At 38.7% G+C, this 24,677-nt stretch overlaps 1 protein-coding gene across 2 annotated transcripts in view; it reads right to left on the bottom strand.

Annotated features, from left to right (window-relative positions):
• Positions 1 to 24,677, bottom strand: part of DPP10 (dipeptidyl peptidase like 10) — a 513,191-nt gene that overhangs the window by 36,762 nt on the left and 451,752 nt on the right. For both annotated transcript variants that reach the window (XM_028744423.2, XM_077935419.1), the window contains 6 exons: positions 14,495 to 14,615; positions 13,012 to 13,166; positions 10,957 to 11,054; positions 7,395 to 7,518; positions 5,222 to 5,260; positions 4,490 to 4,597 (listed from right to left, as the gene is read on the bottom strand). In XM_028744423.2, the coding sequence (XP_028600256.1) occupies positions 4,490 to 4,597; positions 5,222 to 5,260; positions 7,395 to 7,518; positions 10,957 to 11,054; positions 13,012 to 13,166; positions 14,495 to 14,615 (645 nt within the window). The remainder of the gene's footprint in view (positions 1 to 4,489; positions 4,598 to 5,221; positions 5,261 to 7,394; positions 7,519 to 10,956; positions 11,055 to 13,011; positions 13,167 to 14,494; positions 14,616 to 24,677) is intronic.

Genomic DNA, 24,677 nt, shown 5'->3' on the forward strand with positions numbered 1-24,677 from the left:
GTCAGCTTGTGCAATGAGGGCTTTCTTGGCTTGCATGCAAAAATGCTACTCTGGCAGGACTTTTGGGAACAGCATTTGATGGGGTATTGTGGAACTGCTGCAAGATGTGGAAATTGGGGGAGGGAAATGGGAGGGGCTACTGTGAGCAGGTTTCTGCTCTATCTGCTTCTGAAAAACATCCCTGGATACAAGCCAGGCTGCATTTTTGAAGGTTGCTAATATGAAGTTCAACTGTGTGTGTGTGTGTACATGTGGAGTGCTAATTCATTTCGTCAAGGTTTTAATCTACAAAAGTCTGGATATGCTAAATGGCAAGAAAAGAACTGACCAATTTATGGGAGGCTACCTATGATCTGCCAGTAGCTGACATTCTTTCAAAGAATGCTAAACTTGCAGGTCTTACTCTAATGCAGCAAGACATTTCCTATATTTGTATAGAAAAGTAAAAAGAAGAGAAATGCTTGTGGTCTCTTGAAGACAAGCAGACGTACACGGAGAGACAAAAGAAATAAATAGTGAATTGAAATGGCACTCATTGACAATTGATGTACACAAGGAGGGGAAAATCCCTGTCTCCCATGTTCCCCTGGGTGTAAAGGAAAGCCTTCTCTGCCAAAGCAACTATGGAGAATATTAATTGGCTTCAAAATCTGTCCTGTCCTTCCCTTCCCCTTCAAACTAACTGTGGAAGAAAGTGGACTTAGAGCTGGTGATATCTTTGGGTCTGTCCCTCTTGACTCTTGAAGAGATTTGGGAAAGAGGTATGTTCAGAGACAAGAACGCATTCCATTTGGTCACGTTTGAGAAGTGGGCCAAATGTGTCACTTAAAGGATGAAGGGACACTTAAGCCAACCATGGTCAGAAAACCCAAGCTGCAAAAAAATAAATTCAAGGGCATAATCTTGTGTTAATATAATAGCAACTTATTTTTATGCACAACCATGCATTTACTGGAAACTGCAGAACTGACACATACGCTCAAGCCTTGTGTCTTTCTGAAATGACTCGCTATTAATTTCCTTCAATCCTCAGTGACACTCTGGCTACAAGCCACAATGCTATGCGCCCTTAAAATAGCTTATTCCTGTGGGATTCAGTTGAACCAACGTTACACTTTGTCAGTCATTTCTTTTTATTCTTCATGAAAGTGATCTACCTATGCAGAGGAACTAGAGCAATTTCCAGCACCAGAGAAGTATACTGTAGTGCTATCCTGATCATGAAAATTAGGCAGCCGCACCATGTGAGCTACTTGTTCACACAGCAGGGTGTTCACATTACTCATGTGAGACTACTGCAAACGTGAGAGGATAGCAGTGGAGAAATAGCAGAGAAAATGTGATCTGTAAATTAACCTTAAGTAAGTCTACTCACTTTGTGGTTTGGGAATATGTTTCTTTTTGTACCTAGTTATATGTGATAAAAGTCTAATGAAAATAGAATTCTATTGTATACAGATATTTTAAACTCCATATACATTTTAATTCCTATGCATCTCAAATAAAATCAATATATGATGCTAATTTTAATCAGGACTACACAAAGCTTCTCGGAGGCCTGGGCCAAAACTTTGCTGGTCTCTTCCTATCCAAGATATAAGGCACCTATGTACATGGAATTCTATCATACAATACTCCTTTTAAGCCCCACGTGGAAGGCATGAGCTAACACTGGTTCCTCGTCCTATTTAAAGCAGCCTTATTTCTTATTGCAGCAACAGTGAATTGGTTAGGGTGGAAAACCATTTGAAAGTGTTGCAGTTACTGAAAGGGAAATATAATTACCTCCTTTGTCAGTGGCTTTTGAAAAGGATCATGTAACCCCAGATGTAATATCAACCCACAAAAAAAAGTTTTCTTACTTCTTCCTTAGTGTTTAGTGCAGCAAAGGTAAACAGTGGTCTAAATATGATAGCAATTTGACCCCACCTCTCTCTCTCAGTCCCAGACATAGATGAGTAGTGCAATGCAAAGAGGTTTTCCATCACTACAATCCCGCAGCATCCCTCAAAACTGTTGCTGCTCTTGAAGTTCTCCCTGGAATGTCAAGTGATTGGGCCATGAGAGGCTCACATGGAATGGAGAAACTGTGAGAATCTGGTGGGGCTGCCACAGAATCATGGAATGGGAGAGTTGGAAAGGGCCGCAAAAGTCATCTAGTCCAATCCCCTGCAATGTAGGAATCTTTTGCCTAATGTGGGGCTCAAACCCACGACCCTGAGGCTAAGAAGGAGACTCGGATCCAAAATGTAGCAGCTGGACTGGTGACTAAAAATGGCCACCAGGACTATATAACATCGGGCCTAAAGGATCTTGATTTGCTCCCAGTATGTTCCCGAACATGATTCAAGTGTTGGTGCTTTAAAGCTCTAAATGGCCTCAGCCCTGTATGCCTGAAAGAGCATCTCCACCTGAATTGTTCAGCCTGGACACTGAGATCCAGCTCCAAGGGCCTTCTGGTAGTCCCCTACTGCAAGAAGTGAAATTACAGGGAACCAGGCAGAAGGTCTTACTGGTAGTGGCACCCACCCTGTGGAACGCCCTCTCATCAGATGTCAAGGAAATAAACAACCATTTGTCTTTCAGAAGCCAACTGAAGGCAGCCCTGTATAGGGAAGTTTTTAGTGTTTGATGTTTTATTGTTTTTAATATTTTGTTGAGAGCCACCCAGAGTGGCTGGGGCAACTCAAACAGATGGGTGGCTTATTCTTATTCCCATGCTCTACCGAATGAGCTATCAGGTGGGTTATGGCAGAATAGAGTCTCAAACAAAGATGTGTGCTCCCAAGACCACATTCCTAGCATGTTCACACTCTTGTTTCAGCAACATCTATACTGGCTTGGTCATGTCCACAGAATGGAAGATAGCAGGATCCCCAATGAGGTGTTCTATGGGTAGCTGGCTTCAGGCACCAGGCCTGCTGGCCGACCAACTCTGTGTTATAAAGACATCTCTGGTTCCAAGCATTATATATATACATTTTTATGAGATTCCATTCAGAAGGACTAACATTTCAGTAAATGTTAATAGGATCTGAGCAACTGAGATTCACCCTGCCTATGGAAAGAATGCTAGAATATCTCTTAATTACTATTAAAAATGTAATGAACTTAATAAAAAGAAAATAAGGTGTTCCAGCATTATCCAAAGTATAACACACAGGGGAAAGCATTAGAAGAATTCACTGACAGATCACGATAATCACGCAAAGCTTCAGTACTGCCGCTGTGGCTTCCCATGGCTTTTTAAATCCCATGACATTTCACAGAATGTTCCTCTAATTACTACAGAAACATTAAATGAAATGCCACAGACAGTTGTCATATATTTCTGTCAGTACAAATGTATAAAGTACAATAAATGTGCACTTTAAAATCTACAATCTCAAGATCAATAGCATGGTATATAGGAGCAACATATCAGGCGGTGGGGAAACACACTGAAAATACAAATCCAGCACATACATTTCAAAGTCAAGTCGGCACATTCCCCAACAGACCTTGGCTGAGTCTAGACTTGCAGCAGAATGAAGTGGGTTCTTTAAACTACTGGTGGGCAATAGCACTTTTGATAGTGACCTCATACAAAGCAAAAACAAAACAAAACAACCCTCCGCATATGGCCCCATGCCCTCCCCTCTCCAAGTCTGCTCTGGGGGGGAGGGTGGACTCCCAGAACAGTGCATGTGGGGAGGACAGGGGAGATTATTTTGGCAAGCAAACAGAAATGCTTGCACTGATCAAACATTCTTCTTAATGTTAGGATGAATGCCTCACTACACTTCTAGCTCAGCTCTCTGCCTTTTTTTTTTTTTGCTGGTTTTCCTATTTGTGCTACATTTTTAATGTAAGGAAGCAATAAAAAAATGTGATCTCCAACTAGTAATATATCATTTCACCATACTACCACACACTGCACCCTACCGTCTCATTCTGCTGAATGTGTAGACCAGGTGTCTCTGTTTCTTCCAAGTAAGTACAACCAGTGCTTTTTTCTGCACCCTACTACTGCCACCTCCCCCCCCCCCCATGTTAAAAGTGTGGCACTTACTGTAACAACTTCGTGGAAAGTACTGGCACCTTTTTTTCAAAAAAAAAAAAAAAAAAAAGCACTGAGTACAATGCCCTGAGATACTGAAAATGGTTCCAAATGCTTCATTCACTGGCTTCTTTGCAAGTGCTCTTTCATGAAACAGCAAAGGAATCTTTAGTCATTCACCAGCTTTCTTGCCAAATCAAATCACCACATCAACCTGCTGGGAGGATGCTTTTCATCATTTCAGAGGACAGAACTATGCATCATTTGAAGTGTTCTGTGATTACGATTTTTGTTAATACCTACAAATCAGTGACTAAAATCAGAATATATTTGGAGTAGCATGCAACTCAAGGCATCATACGTCGCTTCATAAGACATTTAAGCAATGGTATACAGTAATTAATTACAGACTTGTGCAATTATGAACTTGAAATTGTGAAATAAACTTACCTGAACATTAAACATGGCAATATGATGGAATTCACCACGACCACCTTGCTTAACAGGAACTGTCATAAAGAATTTATTGCCATCTTTAGAAAAAACTGGCTCCTCATTCTATAAAAATGAAATAGAATCAGAATTCTGAAATTTTCTGTTAAGCACTATGCTTGCCCGAGGGATCATATTACACCAATCCTGTAGTAGCTGCACAGGTTACCAATTTACCTCCAGGCACAACTGATAGTTTTGGTGGTTCCCTTTAAAGTCCTAAATGGTTTAAGTCCAAGATAACTTATGGGCCCCGACCTACCATTCATCTTTCTAACTCCGTAAGATGAGAAATAGGGAGGAATACTCCTGTCTAAGGTGGAATCACATCACTATACATGTGAAAAGCCTTGTGATTCTTGCCTGGTACATTAAATGTTATTAATTAAGATCAGACAGCTGTATACACCTGACACTGCTCCTATGCACCTGTTCCAGAATATCTGCTTGAAATGCCATCCCAATACCCTTGCGAGTTCAGTGTACTTCCAGAATTTGTAATACTTCTGCAGTTACTCCAATGCTTAAAAACCATTTTGTTTGCTTCTCTTAAATTAATCTTTAATTCTTTTTCAGATTAATGGATCGACATAGTCTAGTTTAAAATGCGGACATTTACAAACATTTTATTAACAGCTAACGTATTAATGATACACGTTTTCCATTCAAAGCAATTAATAATGTAAGTACCTGTTTAGAAAGCCACACTTCAGATGTAAACTCATATTTCTAAAAAGAAATATATATAAAGTTATAAAATACATATACAAAATCTTGCTAATTGAAAATCATTGCATTTTGCATTTTCCTCTGTTACCTAGTTAAAATGCCACACAAATAGGAATAGCAGCAGGTTGCACTTTGAACCACATAGTTCCTATAACACAGGCAATTAAGATGGCCTTTTTTAGAGAGCGCGCGCATGCAATTTCTTTGTTGAAACACTGCCTTTTGATTTATTTCCAGGCATCAAAGTGCCGCTGCTGACCTTTGTTTAGGATGCTGAAGAACCACTTTTCCCTGCTGGAGTCTGCTTGCCAATTGGGCTAATCTTTGGAAGCTCTCCTGTGTGTCTCAACATCCCCAGAAATATGCTTATTTGAGACTGAGGGAGGACTCTTTTTTTGGTAGCTGCACCTAGGCTTTCAAACCAGATTCCAAGGGAAACCCATGTTGTCTCCTCAGCAGTGACCTTTCAAAAACATCCCCTTTTTAGAAGGGGTTTTGGCTGTAAACTGCTGGAATTGGTATTAACTGTAAATATTTGAATTTTTTAAAATTGATGCATTATGTTATTATATCCTGCTGCTGTTTTAATGTTAGGTTGTAAAGTATAATTAATTTTTTTACATGTTTCTGGCTAATTTATGTTTTTATTTTCTTTTGAAAGGTGCTTTGAGCTCTTCGGAAAAAAGACAGGATACAAATATTTTAAAATAAATAAATGAAGTGGTATCCTAAAGAAGATTAAATTAGCTACTGACCCTCTCAGGTGCTAAGACTGGCAGAAGGGCTTTCTTTGTTCTCTCTCTCTCTCTCTCTCTCTCTCTCTCTCTCTCTCTCTCTCTCTCTCTCTCTCTCACTGTGGAAACCCCTAAATTGCAGAACTCCCTTTTCATAGAGTTGCATCTAGCATCTTCTTTGTATAGCTTTTGCTGTACGATGAAGAAACATCACTTTTTTCCTGGCTTTTGACAGTTAGGGGGTTTTGATTTATGGGACCTTCTTTTGCTAATTTTGTACTGTTCTGGCAGTAATGGTTTTACTTGCTTTTATAACTGTAACTGTTTTATCTGTTCCTCTAATTGCCTGTTATAGCTTATAAACAACTGAATAGGTAAATTAAATAGCATGTACTCTGTACTCAGCTCTGATCTAACTCCTGGAAAGCTTTGGATTGGTCACCACTAATTTGAGCAGGAAGGCTTTTAAAAACATATGTCATTTGTTTGGGAGTGAACATGTATTTTGATAGCTAGCATTTCAATGTTAGTATATCGGAAGCGTACAAACAATGAACAATACACCTATATACAGTGTCTTTGTAACATAGCTCTGTCACACAATATCAAATAATGTTTGATTTTATTAATTATTTCAGCCCATCATAACTGAATATTTTATGGTTCTTTTGGTTAACAGTTATACATCAAAACAAAATATTTAGATTAGCTAACTCTTCAGTGAAAAAAGTGAGCAAATGCGTGTGCTTGAATAATATTTACAAAAAGTGTGTTTTTAGGAAACATTTCTAAATTGCATGTAAACAGTAGTAAGGCTGAAGTTCTAAATCTCCTGCTATTTTTTATGATTCTCAGCCTTACTCTGAGAGTTGAACTCAAACATTTTGCTTAGACATAAATCACACTTATGTCAATAACTCTGATAATGAAGAGTACTCTTGTGGTTACTAACACTGCTGGAACACAGATTTATCTTTGGCTAAAGGGCCAATTATTGCTGCTGCTGTTTGCTAAGTGCTTCCAAAGACCCTACTGAGAATCCAAATGTTTCCTCGGTGTATTGAGTTTTGGCAGGTAGAAATCTGTGTGGAACTCATGCTTCCTCTCCACACACCCAGCAGCCCTCCCTACTAGATTATCACGCCCAACTTTTGAGAGGAAATAAAAGCATGGCAGCAGGGCAGGTGTTTGTGTGTTTGTGTGTTTTTCCATTCAGAACAATGTGTTCCACATTATTTCAACCACAAGGTGAATTCTAAATGGAAATAAATTGGCCTCTGGCACTGGCAGTAAAACAAGCAAACAAATTAAAAATAAGGACCAAAAGCATGTGCTCTGCATACAGGGACAATAACTGTAAATCTATCCTATGAAAACGATAACAAAAATAAATTGCATACCATGCTACAAGCACCAGTTGTCGTCTCGCACACTGTAAGGATGGACAGGTTCTGAGGTCTGTTTAACCACCGCACGACAGTTTTAGTATTGCTGACCCACTTCACCATCATTATGTAATATTCTCTATGGCAGATACACATTTAAAAATACAGTGGTTATATTGTTCCGACATAAGCTGTGAAATTACATCCTGCACACTGCTATAAAGGACACTGATCCATTATTCCACTCAGCATTATACTGGTAACAAGCCACATTCTAAGACCACATTCAGATTCAACATGCAAAACATACATAGCGAAATTATTGTACAGTGACTGTACAGTGGTACCTCTGGTTACGTACTTAATTCGTTCCGGAGGTCCATTCTTAACCTGAAACTGTTCTTAACCTGAAGCACCACTTTAGCTAATGGGGCCTCCAACTGCTGCTGCACTGCCGGAGCATGATTTCTGTTCTCATCCTGAAGCAAAGTTCTTAACCAGAGGTACTATTTCTGGGTTAGTGGAGTCTGTAACCTGAAGCGTATGTAACCTGAAGCATATGTAACCCGAGGTACCACTGTACTGTATTTTACAAAATTGGCATAACAATCGGTTTACTGGTTACTGGCTGTCATGTTGCTCTTAACAACTTAGGTTGCCTTATGTTTTACAGTTTTGCTTTAGGTTTTGTAACAAACAGTAGTGTTTTCAGTGATATGAAGTAGTCAGAAATAATGTAAAATGCCAAGGACATTCTGCAAACACTCTGTGCAAAAAGGGTAGCACACAAAGCAGCACAGATACTTGCTTCCATGGAAAAAAAGAAAAGAATAATAATAATCCCCAGCACTGTATTGCCAAATAGATTGCCTGCCTGCAAACATTTGTAGCTAAATCGGTTTTATCAGTGGTACAGAAAAATGCTCTCTCCTTCTAAATCCTTGTTAGATTGCCATGATGAAACTGTTACCAAGACCACCTAGTACAATCTGTCATGTCTAGGCAGTTCAGTACATTATTTGTGGCTACTGACAAACAGCTATCACCTATCATACTATACTAGCTGACTCCTTACCCACCAGACCTTCTATGGGAAATGTGGGCTGCTGAGGAGGTTGCGACACTCACTGCTAATACGGGGGCGGGGTTAAGGTAAATGAAGGATACGCATCATTGTAACCATATTAAGTATCACTCCCAATCCACACACCCCAAAATTTCAGGGAATATCTTCACATTTTCTCTCATTTTTACAGGAAATTCCCAATATTCAGGGGTGATGACTTTTCACCCTCCTCTTCCACACAAAAGCCTCAGAATCAGCACACCCCTAATTTAAGCTACTCTAGGAACCTGGGATGCAATTTTCAAGTACTGTACTGAATGAAGCAAAACTCTATTATCTTATACAATGCTACACAAAAGACAGTGGCTTCAAGAATGCAACTCTAAGCACATTTTAGATCATAGCATATGGATAACATGACATTAATGTAGATTTGATTAAATATTCGTTATTGTTTTTACTGAAATATATATACCTATATTTCCAAACTGTAGGAATGATGAATCCCACTGTGTATAGATATAGGTATAAACACACACACACACACACACACACACACACACACAGGTATTTCTACAGAGGTGCATGCAAAGACTGAGAGATACAGTTCAGAACAACATAGTTGAATGAATGAATGAATGAATGAATGAAATCATAGTTGAATATGCCCTGACATCTGTAGCATTTGGGAATGTTTTACTACCCATTCTACCTGATGTTTAGCTCCTATCTGATTAGCAAGGAACTTTAACAAGTCATCTTTCTATGCATCACATACCATCTCTTTGGGAAAGTATGTTTTAGTGCTTTCCCCCTTTTAATTTGATGATTCAAATTGTTTGCATTAAAATGCATTCTAATACATTTATTGGAATAAAAAACTGTCAGAATCCAGCCTGGGTCATCCAAACCCCAGCAGCACAGAGCAAGACCAAAAAAGAAATCTTAACATACACAGTCATTAGAGTAAGGACTGCTTTCAATGTATATACAATAACACACAATTTCTGTGGAGTGGGGGAAGAAGAGATAGAAATTGGACTCTCTCTCTCTCTCTCTCTCTCTCTCTCTCTCTCTCTCTCTCTCACACACACACACACACACACACCCCATATATATGAATGGTTTATACTGCTTTAGAGCAGCAATATTCAGTAACCAGAGAAGGATTTCATAGATAAAATGGATTTTCCTAGAAATGTACATGGTCCTCAAGGCTTCTGTAAAGTAACAGCAGAATGGATTTTTAAACAAGCTCCAACTCAAAGAGAATATATCAAATGCATGGAGCTTTTAGTAAGAATGTATGAACCACAGTTTTAAAAACAAGACTGTTGTCACTTTGATCTGCAGCATTCTTGCAATCTTCCAGGTGGTGGGATATTACTTATGTGCCTACACTTGGTTGAAATGATTAGAGAAAGCCATGTTTGATAGTCAGAGCAAGAAGGATGAGTTAGAAGCATTTCCAGTTATGACTGACCCTTGGTATGGTACAATCAGGTCACATCTACACTATTTGTGCACATTTCTACCACTTTCACAGGCTTGGCTTCCCTCAAAGAATCCTGGATGGGCTTTACTAAGGTAATGGCTACAGGTTCTAGTTCTGGGGTTGGCCAGTTTCCATAAAGAACTTTGTGTTTAAAAGAGAAGGGAAGAATCAGTATTCTAGGAATTCTATAAAAAACTTTATTGGAATACAAGCCTATGAGTGGGATTACCAGTTTAAAGAGAGTGTAAATTTTGGGCATTAAATATGTGAAGAATTATCTGTGTTTCCAAGTAAGAAAAGAGATGGAACAGAAACTGGCAAGCCACTTAGTGGCTGTAGTCTCCTGATACTGGTTGGCTATGGTGTCAAGAGAACCTGAACAGAGGTGGCCATACTCTGTAATGGTCCCTTGTGCAAAATCCTCTTTTTTTGCAGGGGAGGCTCCAAATTGAGTTTGATGATATACCTGTATCCAACTACATACCTTCTGAATGGAGGTGAAATATGATTATGAAGAGAAGACGTTTAATTAAATATGGTGTCTGTGTCTTCACTATGTACTATGTAAAAATCATAAATCCGTATTTATATTTAATATTAACTAACATGACAAAGCTAAATTAGAATAATAATCTAATTAACACCAGTAACTTTAAATTCGTTCAGTTCGAAATTTAAGGGTATTTGTGAGCTGGGTGGGCCCTTAGATCCTATGGGCCCCATGCATCTCACACCCAGTATGCTGTATTTGACAACCACTAAATCTGGACCAAGTTATTATGCAGGAAGGATTGTACTTTAGTTCCATTGCATTGTGATGCATTGGCCATTACAAGCCTTATAATAAAGATACTGTCTATTTAAACCCAAGCTGATAGTCCTGCTGTTTTTTCCAGCTACATGTTACTTCCAGAAAACTGTTGCAGGACTGTTATCTTAAACCAAGATTAACTTCAATTTATTTGTGCATGTAGAGAGTCACAGATTGTTAATTTTCAGATAATAAAGCTGCTTACCTTGATTTAAAGCCATCTGGTGGCATGAGCTCCAATGTATGTGTTGGTCCATACAGATTGACTACGTATAACTTGACTGTTGGATTCATTTCACCTGCCTTTGAAAAGAATGAATGAATAAGTCTGATATGTGTTTGCAAAGACACAGAGAAGAACCACAGCTGTATGTGAAAATGTTAAAAGATGGATAGCATAGCTAACCAATTGCCATTGGATACATACATTAGTTGAATTCATGTGTCTTAACCAATCGTTGAGAATGCCCAACCCTATGCTTCCTGCTATGAGGCCATGAATGACTACATACAAGAAAACATATATTCCTGTAGGCCTGGTGGAATGCATTACATATCCAGAATAAAATGATTTAAAAACATGGATTTTAATCTAAAATGGGGGGAAAGATCAACTATTACTGAAAACATTTACTTTCTGGATGGACTATTCTGACTCCTGTCTTTGTAGTTTGGGGAAGATGTGTAGTGCATACACAAAACATTGTAAAAGTGGAAATCAGGCTTTCAAGTTAAGCTGTGTAAAAAGAAAAAAGAAAGAAAAACACCTCACCTTAGTTATCACTTGTTTGCAGCCCAAATATGCTGCTGCCATGGTGTTACTTTGTTTTTTGTTTTTTTTTAATCTTCTTTGTCGCTGACTGATTCTAGCTAATCAGGAATTATATAGTGACTACATTATCAAGGCATCAGAGAGCCAATCAGGACCACTTCACGACACCACTGAGGGCAAATGAATCTCTCAGATTGTCCTTATTCTGATGGGGGATGGATGTATCATCACTGCTGCAGAAAGCAGGCAGTCTGACATTCTTTTCTCATTGCATATGTGTTTTCACTGAAATAATTCAAGTCATAGATGGCCAGCTGCATGGCAGAATTTGGACAGAACCTGAATGTGGATGCCATCCATATGCATTTCATTCCTTTCACTGAAATGTCCATTTGAATGTGTAATGCCATCCCAATAATGTTGCACTGAATCAGCTACATATATTATGAGATTAGGATGAGGGAATGTTGCCTGAACAAGAGGGATGAGTTCTGTCTTCCCCGACACCCATCACCTTGTAAACACTTTTCACAAGGGGATGTCAAAGTTGCTGAAAAGGATTGGTGCTTTTTGTATGGGATGAAAGCATTTGTAAGAAGTGCCATGGAAACCCTATTTTGGCTCAGCAGCAGTCATAAATATTCCAGTAGTAATGAAGTGGAATACTGTACTGCAATAACAAAGTCCTTTGTCAATATTACCAGATCACTAGCTTCATAATTAATTATGGTGAATTGAAAGCTAACAGAAGTATTAAATAAAGGTAAAGGTTTTATTACCATAATTCTGCATTGCGTGTGATAAATGGAACTAGACTTTCATTTCCTCTTCCCAAAGCTTAATTTTATTGTACAGCTTGTCTTTAATTTTGTTTTCCTTTTGGCACTATAGAATAAGACACTGCTAAAGAAAACTAACAAAGCGATTCTAGAGATTAATTTTCCTGCTACTGAAAAGAAACAGAATATCAACTGATTTATCAAGTAAAAATAGTGTTGCCATTCAGTTGTAGGCACTGTCATATCATTTAACAATTTAATTTAGTTAAATGGAATAATTGTAACTGTCAAACAGATCCTATTACACAATAATATTATTAACTTGTTATGTTTATATTAGTTTTTATTTATGATTTACTAATATTGATAGGTGAATTCAAATATTCACAGCAAAAAAATATCCTTGAAATCTTGCTGATCCAAATGCTTGTAAAAAATATCCAAACCCTCCTGATGTGCATCATATGTAGTTATATTAATATATTAAGTTATGTTGTCCTATACTAAACAAAAGAGCTTTTGTTTTGTTCTTTAATCCAGAAAAGACCAAAGCTTTTGTAGCTTTTTGAGAAAACAGTGTGTACAGTAATTTCTGTAAAAACCATGACAACAAAAAATGGCTTCCTTTCCTTTTTGAAATAACTGTTTTGGTAACACTGAACACTATACCTTATGCAAGTAATGAATATTGTATGTAAAGTTTCCTTACCTTTGGATAAGGGTACTGTTTTCCTCTGGGATACAGGAATCCAGTAAACCGGGGAATAACCATGTTTGGTACCAATGAGTCGTTTATCATAAGAAATGCCAGCCTCTCTCCATCAGGTGACCACCAGTGAGTTATGTGAGAATGAAGGAGCTCCTCTGGGGGAGGGGAGGGAAAATGTTCTTAAAACCCATGAAATTAACAATTGTCATATATAATTCAGATCCCAATCTGAGGGAGGAATCCCAATCCACTGGCTGCCCACAACAGCTTCACCACTTTCTCCACTGTCGTCTACAGTCTCACTGAAGATTGCTTTATATACACATTTTGCTGCTGTTGGCAAACTTCCTACTGTTAAAAATAAATCAAACAGAGCAAAAAGACAATGCTACATTATTTTGTACCAGTTAGGCCATAGCACAGCCAGGAGGCTGTGATTTTGTATATCCAACTAGATTAGTACTGTTTTGAAATCTGTTCTTCAATATCTCAAAAAATAAATAAATACTGCAAAAAAGCTTTTCTTCTCCTTTTTTGTAGATCTCATTCTCAGAACACTTAGAATTTCTGTGTTTGTGAGGATTCAGCTTACTTTATTCTTTCGAGCTGACCAAAGGTGGTGTGTCTGTTTCCTCTCCAGTAAACCTTTCTGCAGTCTCCTTAGCTGCTCACACTTCCTGATCTGAAAACACTCAATTGGAGGAGTAACCTCATGTTATCTCTACCTAGTCTTCATCTGTGGAAAGCTGGAGAGGCTGCAGAGTGAAGGCCACTGGTGGGATGATTTAATGAATGAAAGAAACAGACACCTGAGAATTTCATTGACACTCTCTCTCTCTCTCTCTCTCTCTCTATATATATATATATATATATAGAAGTGGCTGTATCTCCTTCCATAGTCTTGTGAAAAATATAAATTGAGATGCTGCAGGAAGAGATGTAAAAAGCCAACAGCTTTTTAGCTGCCTTGCATGAACCACAATTTCTAATGCTTGTCTTTATAACTACAGATTACTTCCAGGGCACTGTTGGTTCCCTTATTATTCTGCATCCCTATATTTCTTTGTATCAGAATAGTTATATGCAACCAAAGTATAATATTTGTGATGCAATACAAAACTAATAGTCATATTTATAAGTAGAGCATAATCATATACAATTTCTGCAAATATGCCAATGAAAAATAGGTGGAGTAATTTTCAGGGCTGTTATGCAAAATAATGTATGTTCTTGTTCTGTTCCCTTTCCCCTACAATAGTTTCCTTCTTGAAAGAAGAAAATAAGAAGGAATTTGACAATTTAAATGATCACAAACAAAAGCTTATATATAGGCATCCCTTTGTTATAATGCAGACAATTTTGAAAGAAAACATTAAAAAGAAAAACCAACAGCATTGTCCTATAATGAACAGATTGTTCTCAGAAAAATTGAATGCATATATGTCCTCTGCATTTCTAATAAAGTTGCATCTGTGCAATTTACCTTCATATAACCAGTCTGCAATTCCATTAAATACAATTCCTTCTTTTCCAGACGATGTTAGTCGCAATGAGCTACTCTTTACATCAGGCTGGTAGTAGATGTTATTTTCAAAAATGTAAATCTAAATTAAGTAAGAGGGGACAAGGTTTAATGCAGAAGCTAATGAATATTTACAAGTTCAGTGACAGGGAAAAAAATATGCAGTTTAATAATATTATGTACTGTAAAGGATAACTCTTTCTAGTTTTCCACCAACCATTTCCTTCCATTTACTACTTTTTATTGTGATGTAGATTTCAGACATTACCAGAATGTGGAAATGGATAGAAGCTGAATAACGCACATTCACATTCACCCTGTTGACCTTCTCACAACTCCAAAATATTCTCATTCATCTACATAGCAAATGATGTTTTGCTTCATGCTGTTCCTGACTGTATGCTGAAATAGGACTGAAACTGAAGGACATAGCTGATATCCACAAGCTAAAGCTTATTTTGCTATTTCATAGTCTCTATATTCTAGTTTTCTGGAAGTCCTACAACTTGTGTTATGGCCACCCAGCTGTGTCAGCTGTCCTGCTGTCATTGTTGGACCATAAATATTCAATCTGTTAGTGGAGCTGAGAGTTGTTAGTGCACAGTAGACCTAATGCACTTTACAGTTTAGTTGCTGAATATCCCGCCCCTCTGTGAGATGGGCCCAACAAATCTCCCCAGAAATCACCTCACCAGAGCAGCTCCCTCTGCCTCTCCCTCCCTTGCAGCTGGGCCCCAGCTCCAACCACGTCACCCAGCAGTGAAATGTGTAGCCCCACAAGAAACAGGAGGGGAAGGGAGAATGGGTAGTCATTTCCTAACCTTGCCCCATGATGTTCTCGGCTTTCCCTCTCTGCCCTTGCCACTTAAGATCAGTTCCTCCTCTCCAGATATCTGACAAACATACCCATTCATAATTATATTTATTGATCTATCTGTGCTTTTTTCTAGAAAAAAAAGTGCCAGTACTGTGTACCAGCACATACCGCCAGAAAAAAGAACTGGTCCCACATATATGACTTTTTAGTTGCCATTATAATTCCAGGGTCCACCACCCATCATATGCATATAAATTGATTTGATGCATGTGTTCTTGTTGTTTTGCTCCCTCTCTGTATACTTTTAAAAAAAGTATTTATGGAAATATTGTAAATGTTTATATGTTTTCATTATATTTTAATTCGCTTTGGGATGCCTCGTGTGAAGAGAATCATAAATGAAATAAGCAAATACACACACACACACACACACACACACACACACACACACATATATATATATATCCAATGTGGATATTAGCACTCCAAACCAGAACTGTGAATTCTCATTTCTGAATAAAAAACTATAGTCCCACACAGGCATTTGACATTGTGTACACAGTATACACAAAGGGTTGTATACTGAATCCCTTTTGGACAGGCCATGAAGTGTTACAGCATTAGACAAAAATGGTGGTCCTCTAATAAGTGGCTATTTTTTCCTAGGTTTTTAAAAACATTTATTCCTTCCCTTATTCATTTACCGTATATACTCGAGTATAAGCTGACTTTTTCAGCACATTTTTTATGCTGACAACCCCCCCCCCCATGGCTTATACTCGAGTGAGGCGGGTGGCGGCGGCGGCAGCGGCGGAAGGACGAGCGGCCCGAAAGGAGCCCTTTCTCACCGCTTGTCCCGCCGCCGCCTGCCTCTCACAAGGGCAGGCACAGGAGCTGCAGTTGGGAGAGACACTGTGCTGTGCTGTGCCTCTCCCAACCACGGCTCCTATGCCTGCTCTTGTGAGCAGAAGGCAGCAGCGGAGGGACAAGCAGCCCGAAAGGAACCTTTTGGGGCTGCTTCTTCCTCCTCTTCTGCCTTTGCCGCCACCACCAGGTTTGTGGTGTAGTGAACCGGCTTATATTCGAGTCAATAAGTTTTCCCAGTTTTTTGTGCTAAAATTAGGTGCCTCGGCTTATATTCAGGTCGGCTTATACTCGAATATATACAGTATCTTTTACAGTCTCTTACTATTTTGCTCTCTTTGGGACTCAAAGTTACTCATTAAAGTTGTCCTTTCCTATGTGCTTGTAAACAGCAGCCACGAACAGCTGTGTTTGCACAGAAGTTAATTACTTTTTATAATGTAATTGCATAATAGAAAAGAACATACTAGCAATAGTGTAAAAAACAATGAACTTCTGATACTTTAAAAATACACAGGTATCTATCACTATAATCATTTTAGGAGAACACAAAACCTTCTCATCTTTACACATAACAGTATGACCTTTGCTCCTTCAGCTCAAACACTCAGGGCTTCTGGGGCACAGCACTCCCACAGAGAATGTCATGCAATTTTGTTTTAAAGAAACATGCCGCCTAAAGCTCAAAGCAATACACTCTTTCCTATCACACCCACATTTTATACTTTTATTTGAACATTTCTATCAATCTATTGTTCTCTGGCCAATCAGGTCTATACAGCACTCAGCGTATCCAAATCCCAAAGTACAGAATGACCCAATTTCTAAACAAGAGGAATGTATTTAGAAGGACTTTAAATGATTTCAACTTTTTGAATAAATCCATGAGAGGCACTGTTAAATAAATGAGAGGACTGTTAAATCAGTAGTTCTACAAATATTAAATAAAAGAAGTGACAGCATCCAGTTTTAGGAAAGATGTGAAACTCATGTAATAATTAAAATAATGAAAGGCTACATAACCTACAGGCATGAAATGGAAGTGTTGCTTGTTTCTCTAGCCTTCTAAAAATATTACTACGTATATTAGATTGTAGGTATAAGATTCACAGGTTTAAGAGTGAATGTTGTGTAAGCAGACTTCTACCTGTGCTGTGGGACTTCACCTTCCCCTCCTTCCCCACTGTACCCCCAAAATCTGCCCTGGAAGATCTTCCAAAGATGAGAAATCCATTCCACCAATTGTATCCATTTCACTGGTGGGCACTGTTGAATTGCACCCAAAAGTAGTACTGTATGTTATTTATAGGGCTAATGAAGATAATATTCATTATTTATTTTTAATACTAATCTCAGATACCAAGCTATTCAATAAAAGAATTATTTTCTGTTTCTCTACTCCTGTATCATCTTGAAAAAGATGCAAAGCATTCATAAACTTTCACTTAAAAGTTCTATTAGCTATGCTTATATAACACAGAGACGTAAACATATGCAGGCGCATACCATGTTAATCCTCATCGCAACACAGGGTGTAATTTCTCATTAAAAAATACTTTAATGCTGACACTATAATTTGCTTCACATATCATTGTAAGCCAAGCTATGACTTATCAGATGCACATTAACATGCTGTCTACTGGAGAGAAGCTTGCTCCCACTTTCCTCCTCCATGGTCCTTTTAGCATGGACAGCATGCTGCAACAGCTAAGCCAAAGTCTGACTGAACCCTGGATTGTGAGGTTAAGGGCTCTCCTTCCTAAACACAATCATGAGTGGTGGTGGAAGAGTGTGTACTCACTTGGCTCCTCTTTGGGAGCAGGTTAAGAATGGCTGACTCTTGGACCATGCCAGCTGAATTTGCTCCCTTTTGGCTGCTCATCCATTTATATTAGCTGGCTTGAACTGCACTGCCAACCTGCACAACACAAGGAAAAATATGCTACCCGACCAACAAACTAAAACCAAAGACTAAGTAGGATAAGATTTTTTTGATTTTTTTAAAAGTCTCCCCCTGTTTTGGGACTACAATTCCCATCATTCCTGGCCACTGGTCGTGCTAGCTACGAATGATGGGAGTTGTAGTCCAAAAACAGCTAGAGACCCAAGTTTGGGAAACACTGGTCTAATTGATATGATATAATTCATGATCATGAGATGACTACGCAAAAATGTCACTGATAGGTATAGGAAGTTGTATTATTCAGGTCACTGTGCTCAATCCAATATAAATTTTTGCATCTTCCAAAGCTTAGATATCTGACTGTCGGCTCATCACTATAATCGTATATAATATTTAGAAGAATTTCTCGTGTTTTCCTTACCCAAATTAGTCTGAGTGTAATTTGCATTGCCAGCGCTTCAGAGTTGCTGTTTGCTATGTTATTAATAAAGCTATGGCCCTTTAACCACTTTCATGGTTTTTAAAGTGTTTCACAAACATTATCAAGTTGTCATTCTTACAACAGCCCTGTAGGGTAAAGCATCAAAACAATGTGAGGTATATATTTCTTTTTCTGTAATTTCTTTCACTGTATCAATACTATATTGCAAGTACTGAATGTTCAGTGCAGTCCTATATATTATGATGATATATAGCATAATTCTGAAACTGCAGTTCTCTTGAAAATAGTTGAAAGAGAAATTGCTTACATGGTATCATATATAGATTCAAGTGTGTTCTCATAAATTTATTGGTGGCTTTGTGCCTAAAAAGCTTTCCCTGATTTTTGGCATGAAGATAAGAAATAAATTGAAAAAGGCAAGAGGTGGAACCAGGCTATATTACCTTGCATGAAAATCCTTTTTTTCTTTTCTTTTTTAAAAAGCTTTTCTCCTAACTGTCCCTGTGTGAAGACTAATACCTTTGATTGCAATTTATTTAGTGATTAGTAAATTTGAAATATTTACAAGCTGGGACACAAATACATGCACACACATGCATATTTCCATGTTACATCACAGAGCTCTTATCCTTTGGCAGACCCATTCATGTACCATTTTGTTATTTAATAAATATATCTTTGGAAATTAGGATTAGAGGGGGCTTAAGAGTTTATCATAATCACATTTTTATGATACTGTGAAGAATTAAGGACGCAGTCACATTAACATGGTACCTCTGTAAGGAAGCCTCCATGATACTGTATATTTATAGTTTCATAATAAAATGAAATGTTAATCATCCAGCTAAAGTAATTGTCATCTCTATGATGATAAAAACAAAGGTTTCGGGACCCAGTTACTGGTTCACATACCGTTATCTGAACAGACATTAATGGAATTGCTGATTTCATGGTTTGGCCAGAGCTTCTGATACTTCAAGGCAGTGGTTTTCAACCTTTTTGAGTCCAGGGCTCCCTTGACCAGCCACGCTCTTTCTGTGGCTCCCCTGGGAATCCCCACTTATGCAAGGGTTTCATTCTGGACCGCTGTGCACATCGCCAGGATGAGAGTAAGCGGGGATCCTCTCTACTCTGTCCCTGCCCCACCCCTTTCTAGTGCCATTTTCAATGTGTGTGTAAGTGGGAGTGTGCGTGCCGATTGTGCACAAGTGAGGATTCCCCTGTACCAGGTAAAAACTTGTGTTGTTTTGCCATTTAGTGGTTTTGCATATTTTTGTTTTGGGGCAAAGGTGCCCTGCCTGACCTCACCTTTGTGTTTGGTCTGAATCTCCCCACCCCCCTCTGCCTTTGATGCAGTGGAGAAGGAGAGCTAGGAGGGGGAATAGAGAGAGAAGCCACTGTTTCTGCAGAAGCATGTACATTTTATCTTTAATGTGGGGTGGCAGGGGTTGTTTGCTTTTTAAAGAAGAGGGTGTGAGAGGTAAGGGCACACACATGGAGAGAGAGACAGGGAGGAAAACGAAGAGGGAGTGATACAGAAAGGAGCTTCGACATAGCGCACCAGAATTGTACAGGGGGGAGGACTAAGAATCTAGGACATATCTGGGAGAAGGCGGTGTGGATTGGTGAGAGTAGGCAGGGACAAGGAAGGGAAAGGGGAAGGCGGTGGCAAGGAGGAAGAGGAGGGAAGAAAGGTTGGCTGTGGCGCCCCTGAACATTCTTCAAGTCTCCCCAGTGAGCTGTGGGTCGCCAGCTGAAAATCACTGCTTTAAGGAGAAGAATTCTTAGTGCCCACTGCAAACATTAATCAAATGAAGAGAATAGGATCACCATTTCCAAGCATGTGCATGCACACACTCACTCTCTCTCCAAAGACAATATAAAAAGGCAAGTTAAAAGACTATATTATTATAAGGCAGTTTGAGCTAGAATACCATAGCATATCTCTAACCTATTTTGGCTCCATTGTCTTCTTAAACTCAAGCAATCAGTACTCATCTAGGAACAGTAAGCTTATTATTATGCAATCAGGTTACCTCACAAGTTCTTGACAAACACACCCCTTGCAGATACAGGACAAAGGAAATTCTCTGCCACAATGTACTTCAAGCCTTTTCCTCTCTAAAAGTACTGCATAAGCTTTATGCCATGAGGTGAGATCGCTCAGGGATGGTGTTTATGTTAGACACACTCACAAGAATCAACGGGTTGAATGAGCAGGTGCCCTTCTGTAAGCTGAAGGCCTCTTCTGCATGCAAAAGAACTTTTTCTGCCTCTGTTCAAGACCACCGTGTAAGAAGAGAGAAAGACTATTGAAATGTAGAGGTGTACTTACATCTGTGCCAGGCATTGTGCTTTCTTGCACAAGGTCTTTTTAAATTCTCTCAGAATTTTTTATTTTTATTTTTACTTAGCAGCCCTTTTTGTGGCTTTTTATATGCTTTTAAATATTGCCCAACCCCAGGCTTCTTGAAGTTCATCTTTGCTGTGGCGAATTTTGTATTGTAACTGTGTTTCCATGGTTTTGCATTGTATGTTACATTTCATGTTACATTTTTACATGCTCTACCCAGAGCATTTCGGTTATAGGCTGACATAGAAATTAGGACTGTGCACTGGGATCTAGCCGAATCCAAAACTGAGTTGGGCTAATCTGGGTAGATCCCACCTTTGGCCAGAACGGGTTGATACAGCTCAGGGTCGGCCAACCTGAAGCAATCTGGGGTAGTCTAAGGATGTTATGAGATGGGACATCAGGTAGCGGGAGGGGGGGGGGATAAGGAAAGGCAGGCAGCTTCTGCAAAGAGTAGTGCAGAGCCATTTGCAAAGGGGCTTTCAATCAGTCACACGCTGCACTTGGCTTTGTGTGCCTGTTCCCAGTAGGGGAACATCAGTACACAGTCAAACTGAGCAAGACTGAACCCAAAATTAAGGACAAAAATGGCTGAAAGTCATATTCCTTTTCAGGAGGTCAATACAGATAGGTTGTATTTAGGCACTGAAGGCGGCAAAATGTTGAGCAGAGACAGACTCGCCAAATGTCCCTATTTTCCAGGGATTTCCCTGATTTAGAAAAGCCATCCCGGTTTCTGAATTGATCCCAGAATGTCCCGCTTTTCCTTAGGATACCCCTATTTTCATTGAAGAAATATTGGAGGGTATGGAGTTATCCAACACCTGAGCTGTCTGAAGGAAGCCCTATACAGTGGTACCTCAGGTTAAGAACTTAATTCGTTCTGGAGGTCTGTTCTTAAACTGAAACTGTTCTTAACCTGAAGCACCACTTTAGCTAATGGGGCCTCCTGCTGCAGCCGCGCCGCCAGAGCACGATTTCTGTTCTCATCCTGAAGCAAAGTTCTTAACCCGAGGTAATATTTCTGGGTTGGCGGAGTCTGTAACCTGAAGCATCTGTAACCTGTAGCGTATGTAACCTGAGGTACCACTGTATAAGGATGTTTTTTATGTTTAATGTTTTATTATGTTTTTAATATAGGAAGCTGCCTAGAGTGCAGGGGCAACTCAGTAGGATGTGTGGGGTATAAATAATAAATTATCATTATGCAATGGGACGTCTCCCTATTTTCATCAGAAAATTGTTGGAGGGTATGCAGAAAGTGAGGGAGGAATAGGCATAGGCTTTTGCACAGCATCAAAAGCACAGAAGAGGCCCTTGGGATTCCTAGGCTGAGTGTAAGTGTGAATTTAGCTAGGTTGATGCAGAGGAGAAAGATTTTTTATCACACTGTTCCATCCGTTAGATTACTCCCACCAAATGGCTTTCAATACAAAAGTCACAAATGCAGTAAAAACTATTCAGACTCTTGCTGAGGTACTTTGGACCCAAGCCATTTAGGGCTTTAAAGGTCAGTGTCAGCATTTTATCAGCTGATTGATGGGAAAAGAGGATTGCAATTGGATAAGTACAATGCACCATCAAAGATAATGGAATTATTCATTGTACGTTTCAAGGATCAGTAGGTTTTGTGACAATTTACCCTCTGCACACCAGGTTTGATAACCTCCTTAAACTTAATGTTCTAGACTAATAGATAATAACAAATGTCTGATGTCTTGATGTAGTGAGTACACAAGAATTCACACCTCACTGAAACTTTTTTGTGTGATTTGCAATAAACATATGGGAATATTCTAACCATAGTTTATTGCTGAGAATATTAATCTTGTATTTTTGTCAGTCCTGCTTGTTTATTTTATTGTCTTATTTCTTATATTTTTTAACTTTTGTGTATTATATAATATTGTAAGACAGGACTAGTACTGGGCCCACAGAAAAATGAAACAAAGTGCTGAAAAGAAGTTGTGTGTCAAACAGTGGTGAAAAATCAACCCAAAAGATCACTGAAGGGGAGCACATTTCACAGGCAGGTAAAATGTTCACAAAATGGGCATTTATTAAGTCAAAATAAAAGCGGCAGAATCTTTGGTTCCATCAGACTAAAATCTAGTTTTATACAGAATGTGGATTGTGCAAAAATATAAAAGGGTCAGTAAAAATATTGTCACCTCAAGAGTGTAAATACTGAAAGACGTGTAATAAAGGATCTCATTGTTTAGTTTGGACTCTTCCATTTTCCTAAAAATGGAGAACAAATAGGAACATCAAAAGGAAGTGAACTGAACAAGGTCAACGGAGCATGGCAAATCTAAATGCTGAAGTCCACTGCAACATGATGAAGATAATTTTATTATTGAAATTACTGGATGGTTACAAAGTGAAATATACTCCATGTTGATTTCCAGGAATAAATGTTGTCAGGATATCCTGCTTATATTCAGGTAATCAGCTTCTCTATCATCCATGACACGAATAACTAAACATCCAATTCTTCAGCTCCCATTACATTAAAAGTCTAGCCTATATGACATCTCTCCTTGATGTGATATTGCCAGCTAATTAGCTGAATGATTTAAAGCCTTCAAGATGTTTTCCCATATGAGGTAGTTGCATATCCATTTGTGTTTTTTCCTGTTCCTGTGTATATAATTGAGCCAACCTCAAAAAGAGTGGATGAAATTAATCCATCACAAGTAAATGGACAAGAATCATGTTGTCCTGGTCATCAATATGCAATGCTCAACATTGAGATAAAACATGAATTTCTTTGAAGTTTGGAATAATTATTAACATGTTTCTTTACCATGCAATCCTATACACATATATTCAGAAGTATGCTGAAGTCATCTTGAGTTCCATGAAGCTTAATCCAAGATAAGTGGGTATCAAATTATAAACCCAATGTAACAAAATAAGAAAGGAACCAAACGTTTTATACAGGTGGTAACCATTTTAGGTGTGTCCAATTGAAGCATGATTGCTTACGTCCAGGTCTTTTTGGACCCAGAAGGGGGTAGGGTGGGGTATAATGGGGCAGGTCACACTTATGCACACTCCGCTGATGCACACATGGGTTGGGAAGAGAACCACCACACAAAATGGCCACCACCTGTATTTAATATGTGCAGATAATTCTAGACATGCAAACTCAGATGCCACTCACAGATTTCTAATAAAATGTGTATAGAATCACAGCCTAAGCCAGCAATCCAAACCTGCTGATGTGACCACTTAGGCTCTGCTGATCAACCACTGCATCCACAGTCCAGACATTCACTCCTTGCATCACTAACTGAATACATATGCCATGCTATACAAGGGAGAGTAAAAGATAAAGAGACAAAGGAAGGCTGGCTGTGTAGATCACAACTTTCATTACTAAGCTTTCAGCCATCATTTGACATGCACTTTCAAACTTTTCTGTCCCAGGCTGGAAACTTACATCAATACAATTAAAGCTGAAATTCCAAAAAAGCTATATTCTGAATCAGATTAGATTCTGAATCTGGATTTGAATCTGAATGTGTATAATCTGAATCTGGATTTGTTATATCCTATACCCCCAGAATTATAACCTTTATCTTAAGACCAAAGTGAATGCTCGACATTCATCCTTAGTATATTTGGGGCAACCCATCATATCCTTATTTATAATCACAGTATTCCTGGTAATAATAAAAAGGCACAATAAACAGGAAAAAATGTGACACCTTAATTGTGGAATGCTCTCCCTTTTGAAATTTAGCAAGTATCTACTCTGTT

Source organism: Podarcis muralis, chromosome 1 (genome assembly GCF_964188315.1).
Source record: "Podarcis muralis chromosome 1, rPodMur119.hap1.1, whole genome shotgun sequence".
Taxonomy (NCBI): Eukaryota; Metazoa; Chordata; class Lepidosauria; order Squamata; family Lacertidae; genus Podarcis; species Podarcis muralis.